The 26,745-nt window shown below is 42.7% G+C and overlaps 1 protein-coding gene across 1 annotated transcript in view; it reads left to right on the top strand.

The window, feature by feature from the left end:
• Positions 1–26,745, top strand: part of suclg2 (succinate-CoA ligase GDP-forming subunit beta) — a 104,229-nt gene that overhangs the window by 47,504 nt on the left and 29,980 nt on the right. The window contains exons 4-9 of the mRNA XM_030419157.1: positions 430–520; positions 2,219–2,371; positions 4,095–4,184; positions 5,580–5,676; positions 10,344–10,505; positions 11,817–11,959. Coding sequence (XP_030275017.1) covers positions 430–520; positions 2,219–2,371; positions 4,095–4,184; positions 5,580–5,676; positions 10,344–10,505; positions 11,817–11,959 — 736 coding nt within the window. The remainder of the gene's footprint in view (positions 1–429; positions 521–2,218; positions 2,372–4,094; positions 4,185–5,579; positions 5,677–10,343; positions 10,506–11,816; positions 11,960–26,745) is intronic.

The raw sequence follows: 26,745 nt of genomic DNA, 5'->3' as shown, positions 1-26,745 counted from the left end.
ACGTGGCAAAAGATTGCCCTGTGGTTGACAAAGCATTCCCCGTAGGCCTCCATTATGAAAGAGACATCTATAGAATTGTCGGCAGGACACCTTAAACTGCAAACTAGGTAAATTATGACCTTATCTGTGACAGATGTTTGATCCATGGATGTTTTGTAAAACCTTAGCACCAAGAAAAGCTATTTTAAATTGTATGACATCATCAAAACATTTAGTCAGTGGCGGAAACTCTACTGCGCATATTCAATCAGCTGCATACCCTGGAGGTCAACCCAGTAGCTAGAAAACATCAATACAACATGCTATTACACATCTATGGGGCAAGAACAGGCCTGCAGGGCACAGAGTGGGAATGACAGTGGCGCCATTCTGCCAGTTATAAGTCGGTGTATCATCAAAATGTCTGACCTGTTGACCTCTCTCCATCAGCCCTGCAGTTGTTGGTGAACTGGCCAATAAGATGCTGGGTTTCAACCTGACTACCAAGCAAACACCGAAAGAAGGAGTGAAAGTAAAAACGGTGAGTTACTGCGCAGACTAAACAAAAGAAACAGATACTTCTTCTTCTTCTCGTTTTTTTTTTTTCTGACCTCATTTCAAGGCATTTTGAGTCCAGTAATGCAGTTCTGTAAAATTAATGACTGTGAAGGCAGTCTGGCTCTGTGTTTTTTTTCCCACTAGGTTTAAATAGTAGCTGTCCACTGTTGTTTACTGTGGATATGCGCTGGCTGGTGTTATGGCTCATTGCATAAATTGAACTGAGCCCACTGTGAATTTAAAGTGTTTGGTAAACAACTGTTTCTATGTGCCACTAACAAGCAGGAATATCATTTTCTCTACTCGCATGCTGCATGCAGTACCTCCTCAAAACAGACATATCCAGGTGATGAAGCCTTCTCAGCCCGTGGCTTGTGTATTTGGGCCCCCTTTTCTTCCTGTAACCCTCCCCATCTTACCCGTTCTAACCCCAACTCCACCCGACTCCTGCTCCTAGTCTTGCTGCAGAGTTTAGGCGGAAACAAATGAGCGCCACTCTTGTCATTTTTATGAAAAAAGAAAGGTACCCACAGACCAGAAACTTCACAAGCTGAGATTTAACTCTGCGTCTCAGAGGCACAAGAAAAGGCAAAAACCCAACAAAATAAATTGGACAAAAGTTGAATTGGGTGTGAGCCAGGAAAACCACAAGCCTTCAGTTGGCCATCTAATTATTTTACCAGCTGAAATCAAACCTGTCAAGAGCAGCCACTGACTGACCTGAAGGATCCGGCACAGACGGGAGTTTCGTCACAACCTGGTCTGTGAGATGACAGCCAGACCTTAGCTGTCAACCTGCCAATAGGGCTCGCGTCAACCCTCAACCCATACTGCACACAGAGGTGAGGAACAGCACAGGAAAAAAGGGGGCAACCCTTCAGCATCTACATGGATTTGCTGTCATGGCACTGATAGAGGAATGAGGGAAGAGGCTTAGGAAAGGAGGAGGCAGGCAGACGGGAGACAGGAGGTAAAGAAGATGGTTGTTGAGGGAAAGTGCAGGAGACAAAACCAGCGGGTTGAGGTGAAACGGAAAGAACAAGACTGCTGGAGCAGAATATGTTTAGTTTTAGTCAAGAATTGGGCTGCAAGTCAAACAACAGGGAACTTAAGAGAACGTTTGAGTGACTGGAGAAGACAACATTTGGACAAGGAGATAGCAGTGCTGTCTGTTCACGCGGAGGGTAGAGAAGGCTATCCATCCTCATTCGCTGGGCGATAGGCTGGAAGCAGAACATAACGGCTGTGCATGTTCAAACAAACACCCCGTCCAGGAAAACCTGCAACCCATTAACCACCACACAACTGATAGTTTCCTGTCAGGATTTTTTTTTTTCTCTCTTTTCCAAATAAGCCTCTTGCTTGCTTGCTTGCTTGCTCCCTCTACATGCCGGTCTCTAAATATTCAGCCCCTCTCTATTTGCCTCCCTTTGTCTCATTCGCAGCATATGAGATTTTCTCAGCGCTATGCTTCCTAGATTCTGTCAATCTATGGACCCTGCTTATGTGCCTATGTAGCTGTGCTCAATCTATTATTGGATATTGAACACTTTTTTTCTTTTTTTTTTTTTTAGACATAATGCACTGTAATGTAAAAAGTTTGCGAAGGGGAGGGGAAAAAATAGGTTTCATAGCTGAAGTCCTCCATCAGCGTCTTTTTCTCCTGCTGTGCTGTGTCCAGGTGATGGTTGCCGAGGCCCTCGACATTACCAGGGAGACCTACTTCGCCATCCTGATGGACCGTTCCTGCAATGGACCTGTCATGGTGGGAAGCCCCCAGGGAGGAATGGATATCGAGGAGGTAGCCGCCAGCAGCCCAGAGCTCATCTTTAAGGTAGACAATTTAAGGGTTTTATACCCCTTACCACAATGACAAATGGAGTTTTATCTGAATCTCAATGAGAATGAAAACAATTTTATGATCATTTCTTCATGTAACACAATTGGAGATGCACATGTGATTTATTGTATTGTTTTTATGTATTGTGTTTATTGTAAGGGCGAACAGGGTGAGTCAAGCCAATGGGCGAAATGAGCCACCCCATTTATCTACGTTGGCTGCATACCCTTAAACAAAAGTAGTAATATGACCACAAATTTAAAAAAGTAGTGAATTCATCTTGTTTCTAAACATTTTTGCTATTTTTCTGTTTAAGTGATTCCATTAATGAAGTTCAAAATGATCTCAAAATCTTTTTTTTTTTTGTCATTTACATATCAGTATTTAATGGTGGCTGTGTATCCCTGGAGAGCACAATCTACTCCGATCCCATGCTCATTGGACCCCCACTTATTGTGCCATAGGACTTCTTTTTTTAAGTGGTCATAGTTCTCAAACCATCATAACTAGACGAGTTTGATGGGTACACAACAACTTGAAGTATTTTTAGTAACTCTTATTTGAAACAAATAGACTTTTATTTTGCAGTAAAATAATCAAATGTAAAAAGTGTCTCATCGTACCCCGTTCTCCCCTGAATATGATGTACTGGCTTTTGGTCCCCAGGAAGACAAGTTGTTGCCAAGGGTGCATTAGCTCATAGGGATGAATTTTGAGACATAAATACAACTCCTTCAAAAAATGCAGGAGGTAAAAATTTATTTTGTCCAGCACTATTTAAATCTTTAAAAAGTGCAAACCCATCGCCGCCTTTGCTGCAAGAACATTTTTATTTGTCTTGAAATCAGGCCAGGACTGGATTGCCCGGTGGGTCTTACAGATGGAGGCTGCGCTCCGTTCATATTTTCTGCTAATTCAATTACTTTCATTGTCCTGTCTGCATGCGCAATGCAGCAGCTGAACACATAGAGGAACACACTGAAGCTTAGTGCGAACAAACACACTGCCTTCTGTGTTTTATATTGCTATAATTTAGATTCCATTTACAGAGCTTAATCCGGCGTCACTTGACTACTTGGCAACAGGTTCCCGTCGTTGTCAACAGATGCAAAATTTGAACACTGCAGATGGAGTTTGCCTGCATGTCCTATTGTCGTATATCTTACTTTTGCTGTAGTCTACAGATGTTAGAGCAGATTGTAAAGATCCCACCGAGATTTATGTCAGTCATTATTTCCACAGAGGATTTCGGATTGTATATGCAACACACAGCTGTGGCTTTGCTATCCAACACACTCGACAGCGCAGCACACCTTGCACACGTCTCATTAAAATCTATATGGTCCAGACGCAGTTTAAAGAGAATCGGTTCAAACTGCTTACGACAGCTGCAGTTTCATACTTTATTTTCTTCACCCATGTGCACCCTGAAATCCCTCATCCATTGTTATACCTGTGAAGAAACTTAAGAGAGAGACTCTCTCTATCTCAAAGTCAAAGATACGGGGGTCTGATGTGCATGAATCCAACGTTCCAATCTCCCTTCTTCTCCGTTCTCTGGCAGCGTGCCTCTACTTCATTACGATGTCGGCAGTTTGAAATGAACATGAATTGTGTGAAATTATAGTCCAGTGTTTGAGCCCCTTGTTCCGTCTCACTCTCCCTCTCCATCCGTTTCTCTCCCCTCTCTCTTTCACTTTCACTGCAAATCTGACAGGAAGTCATAGATATATTTGAAGGCGTGCGAGACGACCAGGCACTCCGCATGGCAGCTAATTTGGGTTTCAATGGACCTCTGCAGAGACAGGTAATGGGCACACTGAAGCCTTTAAAGTCCCAATGCAAAGAACGGGCAGAGAGATGCACACAAACGCACACACAGACAGATATATCCTGATTCACAAACAGACCAAACTTTGGCTATTATTAGTTTTCCAGAGGCAAGTTGTGAAGTGTCATTACACCAGACTCACTTGCCAGGTGGTCTATTGTCATGTCTGTCAGTGATGCACAGCCCTGTGCCAGGCTGAGGGAAGCTAACATCACTAATGGCACCATTATTTGGTAGGACATGGCGCACACTGGATCTGTAAGTGAATCACACAGTAAGAAACAAAAACCCATCTCTGCGGGCAACCTATAATTTTGAGGACAGTGAAACAAACGTTTTCTTTTTCTTGCCATGTCAAGTTGAACAAATTTTGTTCAGGCAGCATTAGCGAGTAAAATGAGGCCAAGAAGGAGCTGCACAGAAATGGTTCACATTCACGATGTGCTTAGATGTAGAGTTCATTCCAAAGCCATTTGTCTCTTGGCGTCAGAAAGAGATCAGAAATGTGTTGTCTTTTTCCAGAGGCACCATGACATTTTCAATCAGATTAGCTCAGAATCACATGAAATGTGTTGATGTATACACACTGTATCTTTATATATCGGCAAAGTGAAAACTGGCTGTTTGTACTGAATTACCATTGATTTTAAACAGGCAGGAAGAGAATAGAAATTTAATGCTTAAGTGTCTTCCAGTATGCTTCTCCTGGGTTGCGGCGAGTTAGCTGCCTGACTGTTCAATAAGTCAGCGAGCGTGTGTGCATGCATACTGGTCGTGTGTGTGTGAGACAGAAAAAAGTAAGTGACATAGTTCGGCTGCGTCTGAAACTGTGCATTGAGAGGTCATTCTGTCTTATCACTAAAGAACAGTTGCAGCAATACAGATATCAGTCGAGATCCTTTTAAAATGGCTATCTTGACGGTGATGATTTAAGTGTCGTAGCATTTCTAGGTTGCTATATTCACCGACTGTATTCATCTTTTGCCTGCATGCTGTTTGTAAATGTAGATCCTGTACGAAGAAAGAAATAGACACAAGAAGCACACGTTTGGGTGCGTCTGCCAAGTGCAATCTAGTGAAATGTGCTTTATGATGCTGTATTTGTATGTAACCACACTGCATCAAAGTGTCTAGTATGTGTCGTAATCCATTTTGCCAGTTGACACATCTTTCTTTAAAAAAACGTGAAAAGCGCTCCCCCCCCTCAGCACAGAGACATACACATTCATGCAAAACAAACAGCGACAGCATGATGTTGAGGGTGATTTGCCATGTTTTATGTAGCCTGTGTGGGATGCTGAGTGGCCTTGGTGGGGCCGGCTGCTCAGAGCAGAACCATCAGGTAATTACTGTCCTCTGTGGACCTCACAGGCAGCAGATCAGATTAAGAGGCTCTATGATCTGTTCCTGAAAGTCGACGCCACTCAAGTCGAAGTCAATCCACTCGGAGAGACTCCCGAAGGACAAGGTACCTTGTATCATAGAAAAATGCCTGACTTTCTGTGTGTGTGTGTGTGTGTGTGTGTGTGTGTGTGTGTGTGTGTGTGTGTGTGTGTGTGTGTGTGTGTGTGTGTGTGTGTGGATGTGGGCCTCTGTCTTTTACTGTGTATTATTTGTATCTGTGCACGCCTCTGCATGTGTGTTTTTACCTTTCATTAACTGTCCTGAAATCACGTTAAGCATGTGTCATATTTCAGAATTCTGCGTTTTTGCATGAACAGGCAGCCACCTTGTTATCGGGGACTGTGGGATTCATCTCCTCGGGTCTGAATGCGTTTAAGAATATGGAGTGTAATTGCAACATGTTGACGTCAGTTTCTTGTCAGCATGACTCTGTCTGGATCAAAATCCAAATGGCTTCAGGGATCAGAGGTTTTCATATTCTCAGCATGTTGATGTTTGTTCATGATTCTAAGTTGCTGATGATTAACTGAAAGCGCAGTCTATCATCAACTATTAATGAGGAACTACAATTACCAGAGAAATTACAGCAGCAGCTACGGACTCGTCTCTCATTTAACCACTCAGGGATGCTCTATATAGCTAACAAAATACATCCGATAAGCCCAGTGCTCAATTCCCTCTACGTACTGTATACATGCTATATATCAGGCCATAAAAGCGACTGAAATTTAATTTGTGTTGACGAACTCCTTCACAGCAGGATCCTTAGTTTTGATATCTTGTAACAAACCTGAGCCCGCTTGAAGACGACCTGCAGAGCTTTTTTGTTGTTTTCCTCTTCTGCAGTCTTTAATATTTGTTGTTACGCACGTAAAAGATCTGGAAAGTGAACAAGGTCAAGGTCCGCACCAAGAGAAGCTCCTCTCTCTCACAGAAAACACTGCTCCTGAAACACCTCGTTAGTGGTCTCTTCTTCAATTCTGCGTCTTTGTGACATCACACTACATCACTGAGTCACATATTTGCATTATTTATGTCTAGCAGCTAGTTTGGCACGTCAAAATAGATTTAAACACAGCTGCTCTGTTGTTGTTAGTGTACGATGGGAAAAAATTAAAAAAATTGAGCATTAAAGCATATTCTAGTGATGACCCCAAAATATTTAATTATGAACTTTAAAATGAGCATAATATGTGTCCTTTAATACCAAACTTCCTTCCTTGAATGATTATATTTTCTTTACACGTCTTCTCAAAACTAGGAATTCAGTAATTGTAGACAAACCAAACTTCCATTGCATGTACAATAAATCACCATATTCGCCCTATTCAAAAATCAATAATTGTCCATTCCCCTGTCCCATTCTTGTGGACTTATGTCTTTGCAGGATCTTATTGGAATTTAGCGCAAATGTCCACCTGGACAAACTGATTTGATTTTAGTGGTCAAAGGTCACCTAGACCTCTCAAAACACATTTTTGGCCTTTGCTCAACACTTCATATGATAGTTATGACAACATTTTACACACATGTCTAATGGAAAAAAAAATCTCATTATGAAATTTTCTATCCAAAAGTTTGAAGGTAAACTTAAATGTGACATCAAAATATGCAAAAAATGTGCTGGCAGTTATTCAACGCCATAGCATTGTGACTGGTGGGCGGAGGCGTACCAGGCGGTTTTATTCTAGTTTGTGTCCTTAAATCTGCATTAAATGAATTTTGTAGTTTTAAATCCACCCTATTGTGAAAACACGTGATACACAAGCCTTGAATACTTTTGGGAAGAGAAATTTAGTGTCAATGAATAGAAAACAAATTAAAAAGGGGATAAAGTCTACCTCCATCCACTGTCTTTAGTGTAGTGTGCCCTATTACATGTTTAGTCATTTGAAATGAACTTTAAAGCAGTTAGACTCAGGATTATCTGTGGTGCACTCGAGCAATAAATAATGTCTCCATTGTCAACATTAGTCAACACTTAGTGCTTCAAATAATGATTGCCGTGGTGAGACTAGAGTATAAATGCAGGCTTCATCACTGCTGTGCTGTAAAGGTTGTGGGAAAATAGTGGAATTAATTTTGGATTAATGAAGATCCACACTGGCTTTACCCCTTTTCTGTTCACTTGTAAACACAATTGGTCCAAAACACACAGGATTGAAATGTAAGTCTGAGTACAACGTTCATGGCATGATTTCTTTTAATCATCACCAAGAACAGCTGGAAGAGCTGATCAGACACAGTGTGTGTTCTCTTTTAGAGGGGTGCTCTTGCCATCTGAGGCCAATGTCAGTCTTCCATTGTGTCAAACAATAGCTTGCATCAAGACTTGGATCGCTGTTTGCTATGACTATGGGTCCAGCGTCAATTCATGGCCTTAAAGCCTGCCTCTGTTCAGTTTCTACCTCAATCCCTAATAGATGAAAACACTTGAATCCACAAAGAAACGTAGAAGTGCTGTATATTCCAGTCCTCCATTGTCACTTCATCAAATACATTCGCCCAACATGAAACACTTGGAGGTTAGCAGGACAACGTTTCAAGGCTCATCATTCACATATGAAAGGCAGAATACTATAGATATGATGCGCATTGTAGCTATTGCGATGCTGCTTTTGCTGAACTTGCGCTGAACTTTGTTTTTCTCCCAGAGAAATCAGAATGATCGCCTTGTCTGGAGCGCTGAACGCAGATTGACTGTGATGTGTCCTATCGAGACACATTACAATGTGCTGAAGATGCATCACTTCTTTGATGTTATTTAGTCGGCTCAAAAACAGATTCTTGTTCAAAGTATACTTTATCAAAGATTGACAAGAGAAGTTTGTGTTTCATGATGTCTTATGAATATTAATGAATAAAGAATGACTCTTTTCAAACAATGGCTTCTTACCAATAGGTATGAGCTTCATTTTCCACCTGCACACGGAGCAGCGGCTGTGATTGAGGCAGGCTTTGTAGGCGAGCTCCACATTAACGTCGACACATTTCTCGGTTCGATTTGTTCACATGTCACTAGGGAGCGCAGCTATTTTCCACCAGGCATTCAAAATATTTGTATTAGCTGGGAAAAATTCTCAAGGGTGGAAAATGTGTCGTTGTTCTCATTTGGTAATAGCTCAATTTGTTCCGTAGATGGACTGCGATAATAGATGTGTCAAAATGTAAACAAAGGGAATTGTGTTGTGCGAGTGCTGCGTCACCTGGAGGACACACAGTATGTCCCCCCCCCCCCCCCCCCCCCCCGGTCCCAAGACAGTCTGCCTGCTGCATGTCCACACTGTGTTGTGTGTCTGTCTCTTTGTCTGTGTGTCACTCTCAAAGACAATGTTCCTGTATGCTGTTGCCTTTTCTCACTACATCTTGTGTCTTTTCTGGCTGTCTTTTCCCCTGAAATGTAGCATTAATGTGAAAAGCTGATGCTCAAGTTTTTATTGACATGACCACCGTTTCTCTTCAATGCATAAACGTTATGTGTTTAACTGTTCAAAGTTGAAGGCTTTGCCGGGACCAAAATTGACACGGATAATGGTATGGGCAGACAAGTGTATACTTATTATACTATTCTATTTTAATGTGCAGTTTGTTATAATTACGCTCAATCTAGATTCAAACTTCTAAACTAGAATTCCTTCAACATAGTTTATTAAACCCAGGAGATCACGGATGTCTGAACAAGAACTTATAAACATTTTCCAGTTTGAAAAAAAAAACTCAAATGTAATTTATTTGAATTATTGGTTTGACATTTTGGGAATTAAGCTCTTGGTTTTCTTGCTAAAAGTTAGATGAAAATATTGTCACCTCTCATTCTTATATGGTCAGCATGACGCTGCAGCCAGTCGCTGTTCGCTCAGCCCAGTACAAAGACTGGAGACGGGAGGAAATCAGATGCAGTTTCACATGGAGTAACATGCCAGACTACTTCTTACGCTCATTTCTTGTAATCTTGCTCGTTGCCTGACATCCTCACAGCAAATCAACATTCAACTGCGCTCCACAGAGAAATAGTCTGGCACAATACCTCCAGGAAAACTGCAATGTGTTGGTTTTGCACAATTTGAACAAATAAGATTTGACGCATTAGTTAGAACGCTTTAAAAGATGTTTTTTTTTTTAACCTTTGGAGAGAGCCACACTGTTTCGTTTCACTCTTTTCTCCAGTCTTTGTGCCAAGCTCGGCTAACCGCCTGCTAACTTCAGCTACACATTTGCCGTACAAACATGGCAATGGATCAGTCTTGTCATCTTAGTCTCAGTCGCAAGGTGAATAGGGTACTTCTCTAAAATGTCCAACTACTCCTTTAATGACAGCCACTTCAAGTGTTATGAATAGAGAAAGCTCTTCCCCTGATTTATTGCGTTGTTTGCCTGGTTTTTCTCCAGGTAGCTTCACAAGTGCGGTCTCTTTGAAATGCTCTCTCTTTGAAGTCTAAAGGAAATGTCCATTTGCTATAATGGCCTATCCCTCAGAGGCAGTGTCAAAAACCCAGCCCTTAGTGAGCCAACCTCTGAAATAATTAAGACCAGTAGGCCAAGGGAACGCCGCACAGTTCATTAATTTCAGGTTTTAGAAAATGATAATTAGTTGGCTTTTTATGTCTGAAGTCCTCCTTCTCTTCCCTTTCCCCTCGCCTGCCGTCTCCTTTCCCCTCTCACTCTTAATGCGTCCTCTGCTGCCGTCTTTATTTCCAACCCTGCCTTTTGTCGTCTCCCCCGTCCCTCCAGTGGTTTGCTTTGATGCCAAGATCAACTTTGACGACAACGCCGAGTTCCGCCAGAAAGCCGTGTTCGCCATGGACGACATGACAGAGAGTGACCCCACGGAGACGGAGGCGGCCAAGTGGGACCTCAAATACATCGGACTGGACGGAAACATCGCCTGCTTCGGTGTGTACGCAGCTCGTTTCTGCACGCACACACACACACACACACACACCGTTAAATGAATTCTTCCATACGCGACCCCCTCCTGGCAAAAGGCTTTAATGCGTCTCTTAAGTCACATAAGTGTGAAGCTAGGACACAGTTAAAACTTAGTCAAAGTAAAGGCAAGTCTGAGCTCTCCTCCAGTCCACATTACAAGCAGCTTTCCGAGGACTCCAGAAGGAATGCTGCCGTAACCAATGCGTTCTAATTAGCTATAATCCGCCCAGAAAGTCTCCAGTGAGCCAGATTGTTAGCATTCTCATTAAAGGCCCCCTCTCTTGTCATAAATCAAAGCTTTTACAGTGTACAGCAGCACTAACAGGTGCTCTTGCTACTTACCCCATAGCCTCATAAACACATTAGATGTCTGTTAGCACTACCCCTCTTCCTCTTTCACACACACACACACACACACACACACACACACACACACACACACACACACACACACACACACACACACACACACACACACACATTCTGCATCCCTTGCTCCCAGCCTCTCTTAAAGTAACAACAGCTTTTAAGGCCCTGCAGCTTCCTTGAGAGCTCTGTAAGCCACCAAAGTGACAGCTGTTAAAGCGAATTTCCCTTTTATTGAGACCTCGGTTGGGGAGCTTGCCAGGACACAAGTGCAGCTTGGCTAAACTAAATGAGGTAAGACAGTTTTGTGCACTTGGCTCAGCAGGGTAGCCACACTGGCAGTTGGCTAAATGATGACACGGGCCGCAAAAGGAAAAAAAAGGGGGGAAAAAAAGAAGCGAGGCCGATAGTCTTTTAATCAACTCTCTTTTCTCTGAAGTCGAGAGTCAAGCCATAATCAAATTTTCTCTGTGTTGCTCGACTTGAAGCGTTGAATGTTCCTGATTAGAAGATTTCCAAGCGATTCGCTTTTAAAGTGTGACTTTTTTTTTTCTTTTTTTTTTTGGGATATTTGCTCTTCTTTGGTTGATAATTCCCTGCCGGATTGCTTTGTGGGTGTTCTTGTAGTAAATGTCATCTCTCCAACGCCTGAAATGTTATTTTAATTAGCTCTCGGCTGCCAGTGTCACACTTACCTTTATCCTTGACCCAATGGTCAGATTTACCTTCATTATATATAATGGCTACATTTTCCATGAGATCCTTACTAGGCTACAGTTCCATTCAACATGTAAAATGGGTACACATTACTACATTAGTCCCACACTTCAAAGGTAATATCCATTTTGTTCCATATTTCAGCGCATATTTTTGCTTTTTTTGATTTAACTGACACGTCAATGTTTGCAGTGAATGGAGCCGGTTTGGCCATGGCCACATGTGACATTATTGACCTGCATGGAGGGAAGCCAGCTAACTTCCTGGACCTGGGGGGAGGTGTCAAAGAGAGGCAGGTGTACGAGGCCTTTAAGCTGCTCACTGCTGACCCTAAGGTAGGAACAATCGTTTTAACAATTTCTTTCTTTTTCTATCTTATCTTTGAAGAACAAGTCGGCATGAACAAAGCGATTTTTGACCACTTTTTGAGTTGTCTTTGATATTGCAGTCATGAATGTTGTCATAACACATTTACAAAGCCCCGTCTATCTGGTTAGCACTTTGTCACTGAGACAACAGCGCTCATTAAACGAGAGAGCTTGGCATACATACATGTTTCACTGAGGAAAACAGAGTCGTCAGGCTGTGTGATAATATGCCATCATTCAGTTGCAGTGGCGTGATAAATCACTGCTCTGTGCTCTCCAGCAAGACTCTGCTTTTTAAGACTTCACACAAATGTGCGCGTGCATGTTAACACGCGGCACAGGCTCATGCGCAGCTCGAAACGAACGCACAAATACAGAAGTGAACTCACAAGCGTGCCTGTGGAAGTCTTGCAGCTTGGGACGAGTGGCAGCTCGGGGTGTTTCACAAGTGATCCAGCTCTATGTTCAGAAAGCTGATAACTCCAAACTAAACAACATGAGCCTTGTAACGACACAGCAGCGCTGATTGCGTGTTGACAGTCATCACACCGCTAATTCCCCCGCCACCGTCACTCCCACATTACTGAGCTCATCTCCGGTTGCCTCTGTGTTAGCATCTCTGACGAGGCTCGGTTGTGTTGAATGCAGAGTAGTATTTGATACCTATTCAGTTTCAACCCGAGCGTATTTTGGAACTTTTATTTACCCATGATGATTTGACTTGGCAGGATGAATGCTTTCAAAAATGTGTTCCCTACCAATTTTAAAAGATATCTACAAATATGGGAATAGCCAAATTCAAACACAGCTTTCAGCAGAGGTCACTAATCTGCTATACAGATGACATATCACACTCTCAACCCTTTTTCTAAACATTTGCTTACTAGAATAATGCTAGCGCACTTCATTTAAACATGCAGAAGGAATGTATGGGCTGTGAATACAGATATATTAACTGCGATACGCAGTCTGCTCTTATAATAGATAGTCTGTCAATATTACACCTCCAGTAAACTCAATTTCATCTAAACCTAATGCTCAGTTGTAGAATTTTTCATATGACTCGGTGTGAGTAGGGAGGGCCATTTTTAAAGAGCTCTGCCTCATATTTATCGCACAGCAGTCAACAGACCAGTGTTGCACACATTTATAGATGCATATTTAAAACCCCACCAACCTTAACACCCCAGCAGGTGATACATTGCCTCACTCAGATTTCCAGTGTGTGTAGATTCTATTTGGTCTCAGGTGAGTTCAACTCAGTGGTCTGTAGGGGAAAATAAAAATGAATATGGTGGATTAAAAGAAATGTGATCAATAGGGGGAGGAAGAAAACTTCAAAGACGTGTCGATCTCTGCTGGTGTGGGGCCATCATCTGTTATTATTGGACCCTTTTAAAGTGAGGCGGATTTCTGCAAAGGCAGAATCAGGTTGTTAAAGTCTGCATTCATTCCCAAAACACTCCCTCATGAACTAGAGGATCCTCCCCTCGTTCCTCCATCTCTCTCTGTCTTGGGCTGATTCCCCAGATCCAGATGGGAGAGTAAGCCTGCTGTCTGTCCCTCCTGCTGCTGTGTATGGAAATAGAGACAGAGAGCTCCTCCCTTAACGGGGGAAAAAAGTAGAATAGGATTGACATTAAACTGAGTTGGAGGCACCATTAGCATTTCAACCAGGGGAGCTGAGAAACCTGCTCTGATCTGTGGAGGGAATGTTAATCATTTCACAATAAGAGCAAGAGAGAGAGAGAGAGAGAGAGAGAGGCAGAGCGGCTCATTTGCATTCAGTAATTTTTTTCTTCTTCTCTTTTCTCCACAAATTAGCACTCTCAAACTTAAAAGTATGAGCAGAAATCGAAAATTGATATCACGCCTCTGGCTAGGTGAGAACGACAAGGCGACATTATTGATTCCATGTTTCAGTAAGGCATAGAGAGGCAGCAGGTGTGCTTATTTCACTTAAACACCTCTTCATTGGCGGTTATGGCCTTCAAAAATGCAACCCCTCTTATTGACAGTTGTTTTACTGTCTGAAGCCCCAAACGAACAGTAGCTTCTTTCTTTTTTCTTTTCTTTTTTTTTAAAACAACCGGATTTGTTTCAACAATGCTTATTTCTGCTTGTATGATGAGCTTGACAGCAGCTGAAGAAAACGGCCGTTAATGTTCTGCTGCATACATGAATATGTGTTTTCTTTATTTTTTATGGGTGACTTTTGACAGAGTCGACTAAAATAGTTTAGACGCTGTGACAAGAGACAGAGGTGCGTTCAGCGTCCAGTCGCGCACTATAGCAGCAAATATCCCGCTGTAATAACGCCACACATTTCCACCAAAACAAGTATTTTGGTGTCTGTCTTTTCCCTCGGCCGTTTTTTTAACGCTTTGGTCTCCCTCCCTCCCTCCCTCCCTCCCGCCTCTCTCGCTCTCTTCCTCTCAGTCCCCGCTTTGATGTCTCAGGCTCATTGTGCTGAGAGGAGTGGAAGTGATGTGAGTGTATTGCTGCCACTGAACAGCCGAGACGGAGTCTGAGATGACAAAGCCTCCTTTTTTCTTGTGTGTTCACTTCTCCAGTATCTACCCTTACAGCGTTCATTACCTTAAACATTATTATTCTCTGAAAGAGCATGGAAGAGAAAACAGATGAAATAGAGATACTGTATAGGAACAACACAGAAGTAAAAGAGTCGCGATGAAATGATAGGAACATAAGAATCATAAAGCAGTGTGTAGCCCGGCGTGTGTTTTTCAAAGATGTGCGATGTTATGTAGCTCAGCTGGGTGTACTAGACCATTCAGCTTTGTTTGAATTTCGCCCCCCGGCTTTTTTAAGCGGGGACATATTTATTTTTCATGCTAAAATAAATAGCTCCACTTTCTTCATATCCACGTATAGAACAGTTTGTTGACAGAATGGCTGAATTTATTGAGGTTTCCCTCACATCACCTGTAGGCACGAAGCAGCAGCAGGCAGCAAATACCGACAGCCAAATAACCTCGTTATTGCCTTGTGCCGGTGCTCTGAAGAAAGTGGCAGATGGATGTTTTGTCCAACTCGACATCCATTTTGTTCTCAGGGCTTAAGGCAGTTTTCTGTAATTTTTATGGGCTCGGGTATATGATGACATTTTTCTCAAACACACCTTTGTTGTTGGCGTATGTCTGTATAAGGGCCAGTGTTACATATATATATAAAACAACTATTTCTTGTGGCAAAAAATATTCAAATCATAATGATAATAAGAGGTTTATTAGTGGGCTTTTCCTGATTCAGCAACTGTTTTCGCCGCTGTATTTTTCTCTTTGTTTCCACATTTGTGTATGATTTAGCATCATCACACATGTTTTATACCCATCCAAACCACAAATTAAAGGGGCACTATGTTGTTTTGGGGAAGAAATTCAAACTCAGAATCTAAATATTAACAATATCAATGAGGTAATAATAAAAATGAAGAAATGCTTATTTTTGCCTTAACTGAATAAACAAGCTGTTCTCAGAGGAAAATACGGTCCCACAACACAAGTTTGAAGCTAGAAAGGTGGCAGGGTCCGCCACATTTAAACAAAGTGACATTGTGAAATTGTGTGATCCTTATTCAGTCATGAAAACAAAGACAGCTTGTTTATTTAGTTTGTGTAGGCTTAAAAAAAAAAAAAGAAATCAGTCGATGAAGATATTTCTCTTCTGATTAAAATGTCTTCCCCAAAATTACAGAGTCCACCTTTAACGTCTTTAGAATATGCATACAAGTAATGGCTCCAAGTTTGTTCAGTTCTAGTGGTGCATGTAATCGGGAGATCATGAAAGAGGAGTCGCGGCACGTGCGTCTCGTGTGACTTTGCGAGCGTTTATTTAGATGGACTGAACTGAGTATAAATTGAAGTAATAGCGCTACGGCTTCATTTTTGCCACATTGCATACTAATAGGGTGACTGCAGAGAACAATTGTGAGGTTAGTTGTGTCTGCTGGCTATCAACTCCATTTCTATTCACAATCAATAAAATCCTCTGTCCGTTTAACACAATTTAAAGTATTTAAACTACTCCGACTGAACTGTTTCTGTGGGTGGATGAAGGCTTTTCCTCTCAGAGTAGCGTTTTGTTCTCCTGGCGTTGGCAGAGAGCCAGTCACATTTCCGTTCCTGTTGTGAGTAAGAATTGTGAATGTTCTGCCTCTCGCTCCGTACTTCTGTGTCTGAGAGTGCGAAAAGTCAAAATGAGAGGCAGGAAGAATAAAGATATACTGTAAGAAAAATAAATAACATCTTAAAATTCAGTCTGTGGCAATCTATAATGCATTTAGCACTTCCTGATTATATTATAAAATCACATGTTAAGACAACTCTAGTCTGCGTGCATACATAAAATACAGTATGTGATTCTGTGTAAAAGCTTGCGGTTGTTAGCTGTAGGCTTGTTGCCCGCCGCTGTTGTTGGTTGAGCTGCTGCTGCGTTGTTTAAGGCGCAGCAGGCGTGCAGAGCTGGGAAGGCTCTGCTCTGAGGTGAAACAGGTGCAGATTGGCATATTACCATTAGTTCAGCCGGGCGACCCGCCTCCTGGGCAAAGATGGAGGCATGTTCACGTGCATGTTTTAATGTTGTTGCATAATCGCGCGGTTGATCATGAAAACATCTTCTCGGCTCCCACTGGCATGGCTGCGGTCTCAATTTGGAATGCAGAGGCTCACCTGAGCGAGCAAGTGTGTGTGTGTGTTTGTGTGCGTCAGTAATGTTTGGTGTTTCGCTCAGTGCATTTTCACCTCCTCCTGTTTGTGTGGGATTATTGTGCTCGTCCCCTAGTGTTTCAGTCCAAATTGCCCTCAAGCAAAACTATATACTATTTTCCTTCTTTCCAGCTCAGTGACTCTGCTGTAACTCACCTGTGGTCCCTCTTTAACCACTTTTCTCCTTGTTGCAGTGACACTCCTGCACCTGACCCTCTACAGGCGACGCGCCACTACTACTTCCTTTTCCAACACTGTCCTCTGTCTTCTGTAAAAGCGTCTTTATAGGTATTATTCAGCTGCTTCTGTGATGATACATAACTGGACATTTATGGTGGTGCCCCGCTGTTTCTTACAGCCAGTCTCTGGCGTCTTTCTCGTCTCCTTTCCATTTCTTCTTGCTCTCTCTCTCTCAGCGTCTCTGCTTCTTTGTATCTCTTTTCCTCCCTGCGGCCTTTGATCTCACTAAATCCTGTTAAAGTCAATGTGAGGAGCTCCCCCTCAGTTTCATGCCTGCTGGCTAAATCCTTCAGGAGTCCAGGCACTGCCTTTGTCATCTCCGTATGGAGATGTCTGAGCCCATGTCTAATGTGCATGAACATGTATGGAGTCACAGAGGCAGTGGCTCTGGTCCAAGCCAGGTAAGCTAGAGAAATGTGTTGTGAAACGTGCGCCGACCTCTCTTCAGGCTGCGCAGGATGGAAAGAAGGAAGGAAGGAAGAAAGGAAGGAAAGGAGCCCTATTTTACAGGGTTGTATCCTTGGGGTGCAAGTCACACAGCTCATTCAGTCAAACAGGTGCAAATACATGCTCGTACTGCGGCGCCCACATCATACACACATCTGCACACGCGTGCAGCCCTCCAGGGACACCGACAACTTTTAATCACAAGAGTCACCTGTGGTGTGAGAGCCCCATGGTGTGTTATTTTAGAGGGAAAGAAATCACCCCTCTGCCCGAAGCCGAGGGCCCCCTGGGGGAGTCGCTGGTTCCCAGTGTTATTAACACAAGCAATGCAAAGCCACTGAGAGAAGGAGGGGGACAGAGAAAACAAGCTACCACGGTAATGGAGTTCATTCCCAACGCGCAGAATATTACACCAGGTCTAAATAAGGGGGCGGCCATGAAGGAGCGAGTACTCAGTGCAGCCAACACTGGGGCTGCCATATTGAGGCCAGGCCACGGAAAGAGTGAACATTCCTTGTACCAGACAGACGGAGTTGGGGGGGGGTCTGAGTGCTTAAAAGGAGAAGTGGCTCTCTGGGTGATGCATGTCTTTTTTTGCAGTTACACACTGTGCAGGTCATTGTATTGGTTTGCCATTATAAGAGAACAGCTCTACCTCCATATAATGGTTTTCCTGCAGATATGCTTACTGTGCATTAAAATCCTGCTCTGGTGACAGCTATAGGGTTGGGTTTTTGTCTGTCATGGGACCATTCTGCTGTAGTACATTTAAAACCACTGCAGCAATGTGTGGAGCTTATGGTATTGGCTAAACACAGAGTGTGCTGACCCCGTGTTAGTCCTTGAAAGGTATTCAGCGGCTCGCAAAGTAATTGGTCTGTGCACATGTAGACATGGACATAGCTTTCAGCTCCATGTAATAATGTGTGAGATCTCTTTTTGCCGTTTGAGCATTTAGCGAGCGCGCCTGTGTGTATAGACTCCCAAGGCTGTCCACTGAAATTCTCCGAGATATGGGGCTGTAGTTCAAAACTTAATTGTGCAACCTTCGCGATGCATTCACCTATAGACTGATGCTGAGTGGGTGAACTGGCTTGATGAGCCAGGCCCTTTGCTCCATTAACTCAGTCACCCACATGACACATAATAAATCAGCCTCACCAGAAGTAGTCGTGTATCTTTCAAACATGACGTAAGGTAGCGGTAAGCAACAGTGTTTAGATGTATTATGTCTTTGTTTACCACACTTCTGCTCCTTTTTCATATACTGTAAGAACAATCCTATTGGGACTGTGGAAGTAATTGCGTCAAGCTTTTTGTACCGACAAGTGCGTAAGTGAAGAAATAACAGCGTGCAAAGAAAAACATCGACACTCATCTTGATGACAGTGAAGCACATTGATTACTGTATCAAGCTCGCATGTTGTCTTTTGGGGTGTTAAAGGAAAGAATTCTTGTTCAAATACAATCTTGAAATTATAAGAAGAAGAAGAAGAGTTCATGTCTCAGCAAGTGTTAGCTTTGCTGTAGCTCTGCCTTCTGGCTTTTTGTACATTACATTTATCTGTAATTGTAACATGATCGAATGCCATATGACATTTGTTCTGACTGTGTAAAGCATATAAAGATGTTTCCTCACTGCTTGCTTAATTTTATTGCTCTACTCTAGTCGTTTTGAATTCCATGGTATTGGCAGAACAATGCATAAGAATGTGGCTTCCTCATACAGAGTGTTCCTTTCTGCCATTTGCGGGCATTATGTTTGATTCACCTTAACCAGGGTCACTGCCTCCTCAAAACTAAATCAATCCTGGCATCCCTTGTAATAAGTGTACCGTGCCACCGGGCCCGCTGAGCATTTCAGTTCTTAAGCAAAACGACAACCTGAAACACACCTCAAAGCCGTTTTTAAAGAGACATTTTCGTCAAGAGTCATTGCGAAAGGACAGCTCATACTGACTCAACATTGCCTGCTCAGTCTCACAGAACTTGTGTTCAACAAAATGGAGAGAAGAGTCAAATCAGCACACAAGTGCACACGTCTTTGAAATGAGCTGCATAAGAGCTGTAAAGATGTGTCGAGTGGTTCTCGCTAACAAACAGGATGCCTTATGAGGCAGTAACTAAGCAGGTGGTGCTATTTAGAGAAAGTTGAACGTCTGCGTATTGTTATGCGCCTTCATTTTCACTGAATTGAAAAAAAATGTGAACAAAGTATAGTTTATATGTTTTCTAATATTTGTACATATTTCTTTCTGTTTTCTATATATAGTACTTTTTTTCGAGACTTAACTGATTCTGAATTTAGTTATAAAGCTGAATTTAGTTGGACAGTAACAGTAATAATATGTTACTGAACAGTAATTCAGTAACATATAAGCATTCAAGAAACCCTCAATTATTACATAGTTTGGAGAGTTGCTATTTTAGCCAGTGGATACATATATGATAATAAAATGCCATAGCTATGTGTAGTTCATTGTGTTCTGGCCGATCGGATAAACAGAAATGTGTTTCACTCAAAGATAGACCCTCTGAGACGTAACGTGGTTAGGGGACTAATGTTTTGAAACCTCGATTATGAATTAAGGCCGTCACCATCTTGATGTTTTGAGGTCAGAAGTGCGCCATATTTTGACTAGAGGGTGGAGCTGGCCAGGGTACTTGTTGGATCTGATGGAAAAGCCGAGGACTTGCTGTGGTAGTGGCTTGTCAGTCACGATGTAACCACGTCCTAAAGCATCAGCTGCTTTACTGTCAATTTCAACTATTTAATGAGTTGATTCAAATAGCGAGAAACAGGATCATTTTATCATAAGCTTCCATACAGTCCGACTTCTTTTTGAAACCACTTGCGTCGTCCCCTGCTGGCTTTTAGGGATACTGCAGGTTTAGGGGCACCTGAAGTCAGTCAGTGGTTTAAATTGATTTGAATGAGTTAGGGCAATGCTGCTCCAGACCAGGAGCAAGGGATCGGACGCCGGCTGGCCTGGTGAACCGTTGCTTCTAATAGTGATGTGTCACTATCACGATTTTTTCTTTTTTTTTTGACTGACTTGTCCACAAAAAAAAGCTCTGAATTAAGAGAGAAAAGCATGCGAGAGCAAAAGACACTGAGTGCACAGAGCGTGGGCGAAGCAAGAAGGATTCTGCTGCAGAGTCTTGGTTTCTGCAAGATGAAATGAGACTCAGCTTGTGTCTCCACTCTCATGAACTTGGGCAGAGTAACAGAAGTGTAACTTGACCATTAACCTGAACAACACACATCTTTTACTCATATGCCGCTGCTCTAAACTCTTGAACCCAGCTCTGAAAATACATCATCCTAACATATATATATATATACGTTGTCAGGGACCAAATATTGAATCTGTGCCCTCGTCGTGTATTTGGGCAAAAATATGAATTTTGCACCTGCAGGAAGAAGGTTCAAGACATAAGTGAAGGACAAATGAGGTTTTCAGACTCCATACGTTCTGTGTGTCATTCCTCTTGTGGAGGTTAATTTGAGGAAGTGGAGGAACTGTCCAGAGATGCACCATGGAGCTGATGACTTGTCAGATTGATTTGCCCTTCAGGGATCTTACGCCTCGACTGTCTCCTTCTCCATTTGATCTGGGCAGGACAGCACAGCATGCTTTTAAAGACTCATGTCATTTTCCACCGCACCCTCAGTAGACAACACTATTACTTACCATCATGTATGCATAAAGACTATAGATCGCGAATGTATTCACCTTATCCCAGCACCTTGTCTCGGCACCAACACGTCCCCTGTTGTTTCTCACACACACACACACACACACACACACACACAGGCAGCGACAGGTCCCATGGGTATGTCTGATTGAGCTTTCTCCTGTCTGCCATTCCTCATCCGTGGGAAATCAATAGAGGATCTGGGATTGGAGCTCGGGCTAATTGAGCTCTGCTCTCTCCGTTCTCTTATTGCTGCCAGGAGCGTTTTGTCATCGCAGCACCTGGTTCACACCATGGGGCCAGGGGGAGCCAGCCAGCGATCAGATAGGGTCTTTGGATGCCACAGGGAGAGGAGCTGCGTGTGATTGAGCGACCTTGTGAAGTCGAGTACTCAGAGGAAGGGCATAGCAAAGAAGGGCTTCATTTATTCTCATGTGCCTCTGCAGGAGCTCTCCACCTGATGATAAGGGAAATAGAAATGTATCGTCTGTTGCACAGTTTCGGGAGTCAGAATTGTTACGGTAGTGAGCATAACCCTGGATTATTATGCAGCTCTACTCCTTAAGGGAAATTCCGCTACGTGGGCCTTATATTTACATGTTTTGGTGTGTAAATGATTTATGCCTCCCAAATGTTTTGGATTCACTTTAGTAAATCGCCTCAGCTGGCAATCGTCACACAGCTTCAATGGCTGCAACAGAATCTTTTGGGGCAACTGAATCCCTCAAAGCTACGTCTATTAAAAGCGCTTTTTTTTTTTGCCCGACTGGTGAAGGTTATTTTTGTAATTGTCTGGCAAGATTACTGTAAGTGATTCCTCCAGAGATAGACATTTTTGTTAAACAGTAAGATCCTTTTTGTAATAAGAAACATAAAAACTCGCTCGAGCAGGGAAATCTCGCGAGAGGCGAGCTGTTGCAGAGAGATAAGGGTGGAAACGATTCATAGGGTGAGTCACATGTGAGATTTCAGACGTCTTGATGCTTTGCCTCTGGAATAGTCATGTGAAGATGTCTGATCATAGACTCACCGAAAAGATATTTAATTGGGACATATCGCATGGTCATCCCTAGGCAAAATGACAAATCATTCAAATAAAATAAGGATTTCAACTCTTTGGTGAAATCCTTATTTTATTTGAATGATTTGTCATTCATTACTTAGTTACTTTGTGATATTCAGAAGATTAGGCGTAAGATGTTTCTCATGCATAAAGAAAAATGGTCTGTTTATATACTGTCTAGGCAAAAATTACAAAACAACTGACTCATAAAGGACAGCTATGCTGTATAACCTTATGTGAAGTATAATTTAAACAAAGGACAAATGTTCTATGTACCCAGTTACGCTCAGGAACATTACCATTAGCTTTGAAGACTGCCAATCCAGAGGAGGACTGACTTTGTTTGTTATGTGAGCTGGGTGAAACCGAAATGTCCTCAATATATGCTGACTCCTTTTGGTTGGATGAATTTGAAAAATGTGAGATGTGCTTCAGGAAGGGAACCTTTTTGTAGCCGATTTTCTTCGTCAAGCATTGGAAAGGGAGGCAGAATGTTTTGTTTAAGACTGAGCTGCAACATAATTTGTTTGGAATGAAATGTAATGAACTTGTTTGACTGCTGCAACTATATTCTTGGTGTCTTGTAAACCCATGAGGGTCGGGCAGCAATTCCAAAACTTTTGGTAAATATGAATCATTTACACATCAAAACAAGTGAATAAAGAGCTGAGGTTCAGAAAATACTGACACTTCCCCTCATTGTTTTTTCCTTGATGCAGTGAGGCAGGCCTTCATGCATCCTTTTGCATGTATTTCACATGCCACCGCTAACCAGAACACATCCAGAGAGTAAATTAAAATGAACTCAACCCCTTGTCTTGGCAGTGTGACTAACACATGGTTCTCGCCACCTATAAATATCATGCCATGAGAGGGGCGGTTCTGCTGTGTTTACACTTCACACATGGTTTCAACATAGTCATGGATCGGTAACCCACGATAATGCCTCATATTAAATGTGTGCGTGCTGTTGTTAGCCAGTGTAATCCTTACAAACTGCTTGCTGCTCTATTATTTTTTTGTATGAATAATAAAGACCCCTTCCATCCAAATCATCTGCTATCATCGCTCAAACCCTTTGCCACCATTCCAGTCCTCCATCGCTCCATCTGTCCATTTCCCAAGACTGGAGGGAGTATCACCATCGCAGGCGGCCATGTCCAGTGCTGAGAGACATTGCGGCCGAAGCGGGACTGTTAGACCTCCTTCATTTCATGCTCCCTTGGCTCTTATGTGTGCACATGCTGGGGGATTATTGGAGGCCATTCAAACACCCATCTGATGAGATCATTCGTGCTCTCCGAGGCATGTACTGACACCACAAACACTGTGCCCTCTCCTGTCCTCTAGGACTAATAACGCGGGCGATATGTCTGAAGTCGCTCGTCGAGGTTAAGCCCAGGTCACTGGAACTGCTAATTGCGGTGACAGCTGATGGAAGTGTTGCTGTAAATTAACTAGCTGCGTAACAGCAATCACAACAGACCAAAGAAAATGTCTTTTCCCTCCTTGTTTGACTAGAGGTGGTTATTGTGTACCTCACATCATTAACTGCCGTACGAGTCACTGTAAGACACGATTCACAGGAGTGACTGTTTTCACAGTCTTGAGTAAACTGAACTTTATGTGTAACGTCAGTGGAGTTCCCTTTGTTTTTTCATTTATTTAACACTCTGACAATAGCAGACATTTGCCCACAGCCCAACTGGCAGTAGAAGCCACAAAAGAGATAGAGAACTGCAGCTGCATGCTGCCGTCCTGATAATGGTAAATCCCAAATAAACTTGATCAATTTCCTTTGACTGTGGAAATAACCTTATTGAAGCCATACCCAGACAAATGATATAAATGTTCTTAATTTAGTTTAAACTATTAAAGATAATGAAAAAGATTTGTTGAGACGTCCTCACGCTTTTACCACGGGACTGCAGGTATCCCCCCTCATTCTACTGTAACTTGGAAAATTGGGTTATAACTCTGAAATTGATTCAAATGTTCCATATCACAAGGTCAGTAATAGAGGACATTACTTGAGTATAGAGATTAAAGTGAGCATTGATGCTATTTTCCCAAACAGTGCAGCGCATAGATGGGTGATTTTAAGATGAGGTTGGATGATGTTGTGTTGTTGGGAGTGTTTATTTGTGGCTCCTATGAGAGCATATTTAATCTGCACCACTCAGTATCAGTGCATGCATCCACTTGTCTGCAGCTTATATGCTTGTGCCGAGGCTCCTGAAGCTTGTGTTTGTTCTAACATGGCCCGGGGCTTCTAACGACTCGCATTAACCTTTCTGATTTTAGTCAGACCCAGCTCTCAAATCCAACAGCCTTTTTGCTCTCTCTCTCTTGTTGCAGCCCCCTGGGTTGTGGGCAGGGTCACGGGGTTGAGACATCATGTCCTCTCCACCAGCTTCGCTTTGTTATCCGCCTCCGTAACAACCTCAGCATGACACTTGCAAGGGCAGCAGTGGCGTTTTATGTCATCCAGGGTTTTAACATCTTTGTCCAGTGCTAAGTAAATGTCGAAATTAAGTTCTCCGTAGCTAAATTTGAAGAACTTTAAGTGTTATTCAGTAGACAGCCGGCAAACACCGAAACTCTCACATCTTTTCTACCAGCTGCGTAGCCAAATGAGCAAGCGTTCACACATTTAGTTTGTCTTTTCAAATGTCCTGTCTCTCCTCCCCCCACTCGTCGTGTTTCAGGTATTTGTTGCTTTGTACGGCGAGACATGCCGGCAGCAGTACAGCGAGAGATTATTGTCGGTGTAATTGGCTTTTCCAGGCCTGATTTGATACGAGCCTCTTGTCTGATCCGCACACTGCTTTATTATCGAGCGTAATGGAAAGACGTTGAGACTCACATGAAACGCTCGCCTCATCGCATCTCCAACGAAATCGCCTATTACGTTTAGTTTTCTATCCTCAGGGTCAGGGTGGAAAGCAGTGTATCTGCACTACAATGAGGCACGTACAGCATAGAAACGGTATATAACAGTGCACGTCTGCTGAAGACAAGAGAAGAAAGATGCATGTTGTCTTGCAAAACAAACCCATCAGCTTTCTGTATTCACAAATCTATACATTCAAACCTGCATAAATATGTGAAAATTATCCGTGACTTTTACGTGCCACCTCGCATTTCCCCTATCTAGATATTATTTTCCCCGCGTTTCTGATAATTGACAGCCGGTGGGAAGAGTTTCGTATCAGATTGTGTGATCCAGTCCAGTCCCCAGTACGCTGTCCAAGCTGACATGACTGTCTGCCGCTGTAGCAGTCTGCCTTGTTCTCGGAGCAGCAGAGGCAATGTCGAACATGGCTCTCCTTCACTATTATCTCAGTCAATATCAGCTACTGCCAGAGGAGGATACAGATGGACAAGAGATTTGCAATGGGAAACCTGGGATGTACTGTAAAGAAAGGGAGAAAATTGCTATGCGGCAGGCGTGTTTTTGTATAATCAGTCTTTTAAAAGACATTTTAAACATTTACAAAACGTGCATTTGGTTACTGTTCACGCTGGAAAAAGTCCACATTGAAAATTATGCCACGCTCAACAGAAAATACAGAATAACAGCTTTCTGTCCATTATGTCCTTGTCAATTGCTTTTATTTGTTGCGATTCTAGCGTGGTTGTGAGTGGTACAACATTTGCTTTGTTATGGTTCAGTTGCCAGGACAACAACCTCTGAGGCCTTACGAGCTCAGATTGCTTTGCAGCACTACAACACACGATATCAGTGCTCGGTAATCAGAACAAGAAAAGTGAGTTCTAGTTCGAGACTTTGATCAAAATATGGACTTTTGTATAAAAAAGTTCCTTCACTTGAAAAGACGCTCCACTGTTCCTGGTTGATGCTTTTGTTACAGATCAACTTTCCTTTCCCCTGGTCCTATTTGTGACATCGACAGCTCATTGTCCCTTTCAGTATCATTTGATTTAATCAAAAAGGAACAATAAGCTTTCAGCTGAAGACACAACAGTCTGAGTATGAAAACCTGTGGTTATATTGTAACCTTGGTTCTCTGAGAGGTGAAAATAATGTCACACAAGCGCTGCTTTCTTAAAGCCCCACTGCAGGATGTCACCAGGCAAGTCCATTTGTTTTCATTCACTTCATCCCTCGTACTTAAAACCCCCCGCCAGTCAGTTTTTCTTCCTGTTCACCAGTCAACCCTCCTATCTCAAGCAGAGACTGGCGGCGTAGTATATAGTCATACGTAGTAGTTATCATCGCATCCGGACTGTCGTGCTAGCAAAATCAGCAACGCTATCATAGTAGTGACAGCATTGATATTAGCATGGATGAGCAATTGCATGAATATTTGCAGGGATAGTGATGCTGTCGCTCGAACAGAAGTTCTTTGTGTGTATTGAGCAGCTGCAGAGTTTATTAATGGTCAAAATGTAACCTGTACTGTACATTTACACAACACCTGTGCTAAACTTTCCCCTCTGCTCCGGTGGCTAACACAGCTCTGAACACAGTCACCGGAGATATCTTTTCCTGCTTGTCCACTCACATACTCATCACTCATGGGAGCCACGCTGCTTTATTACCCCTGTTGGAG

Source organism: Sparus aurata, chromosome 6 (assembly GCF_900880675.1).
Source record: "Sparus aurata chromosome 6, fSpaAur1.1, whole genome shotgun sequence".
Taxonomy (NCBI): domain Eukaryota; kingdom Metazoa; phylum Chordata; class Actinopteri; order Spariformes; family Sparidae; genus Sparus; species Sparus aurata.
This window is presented reverse-complemented; position numbering and strand designations above follow the sequence as displayed.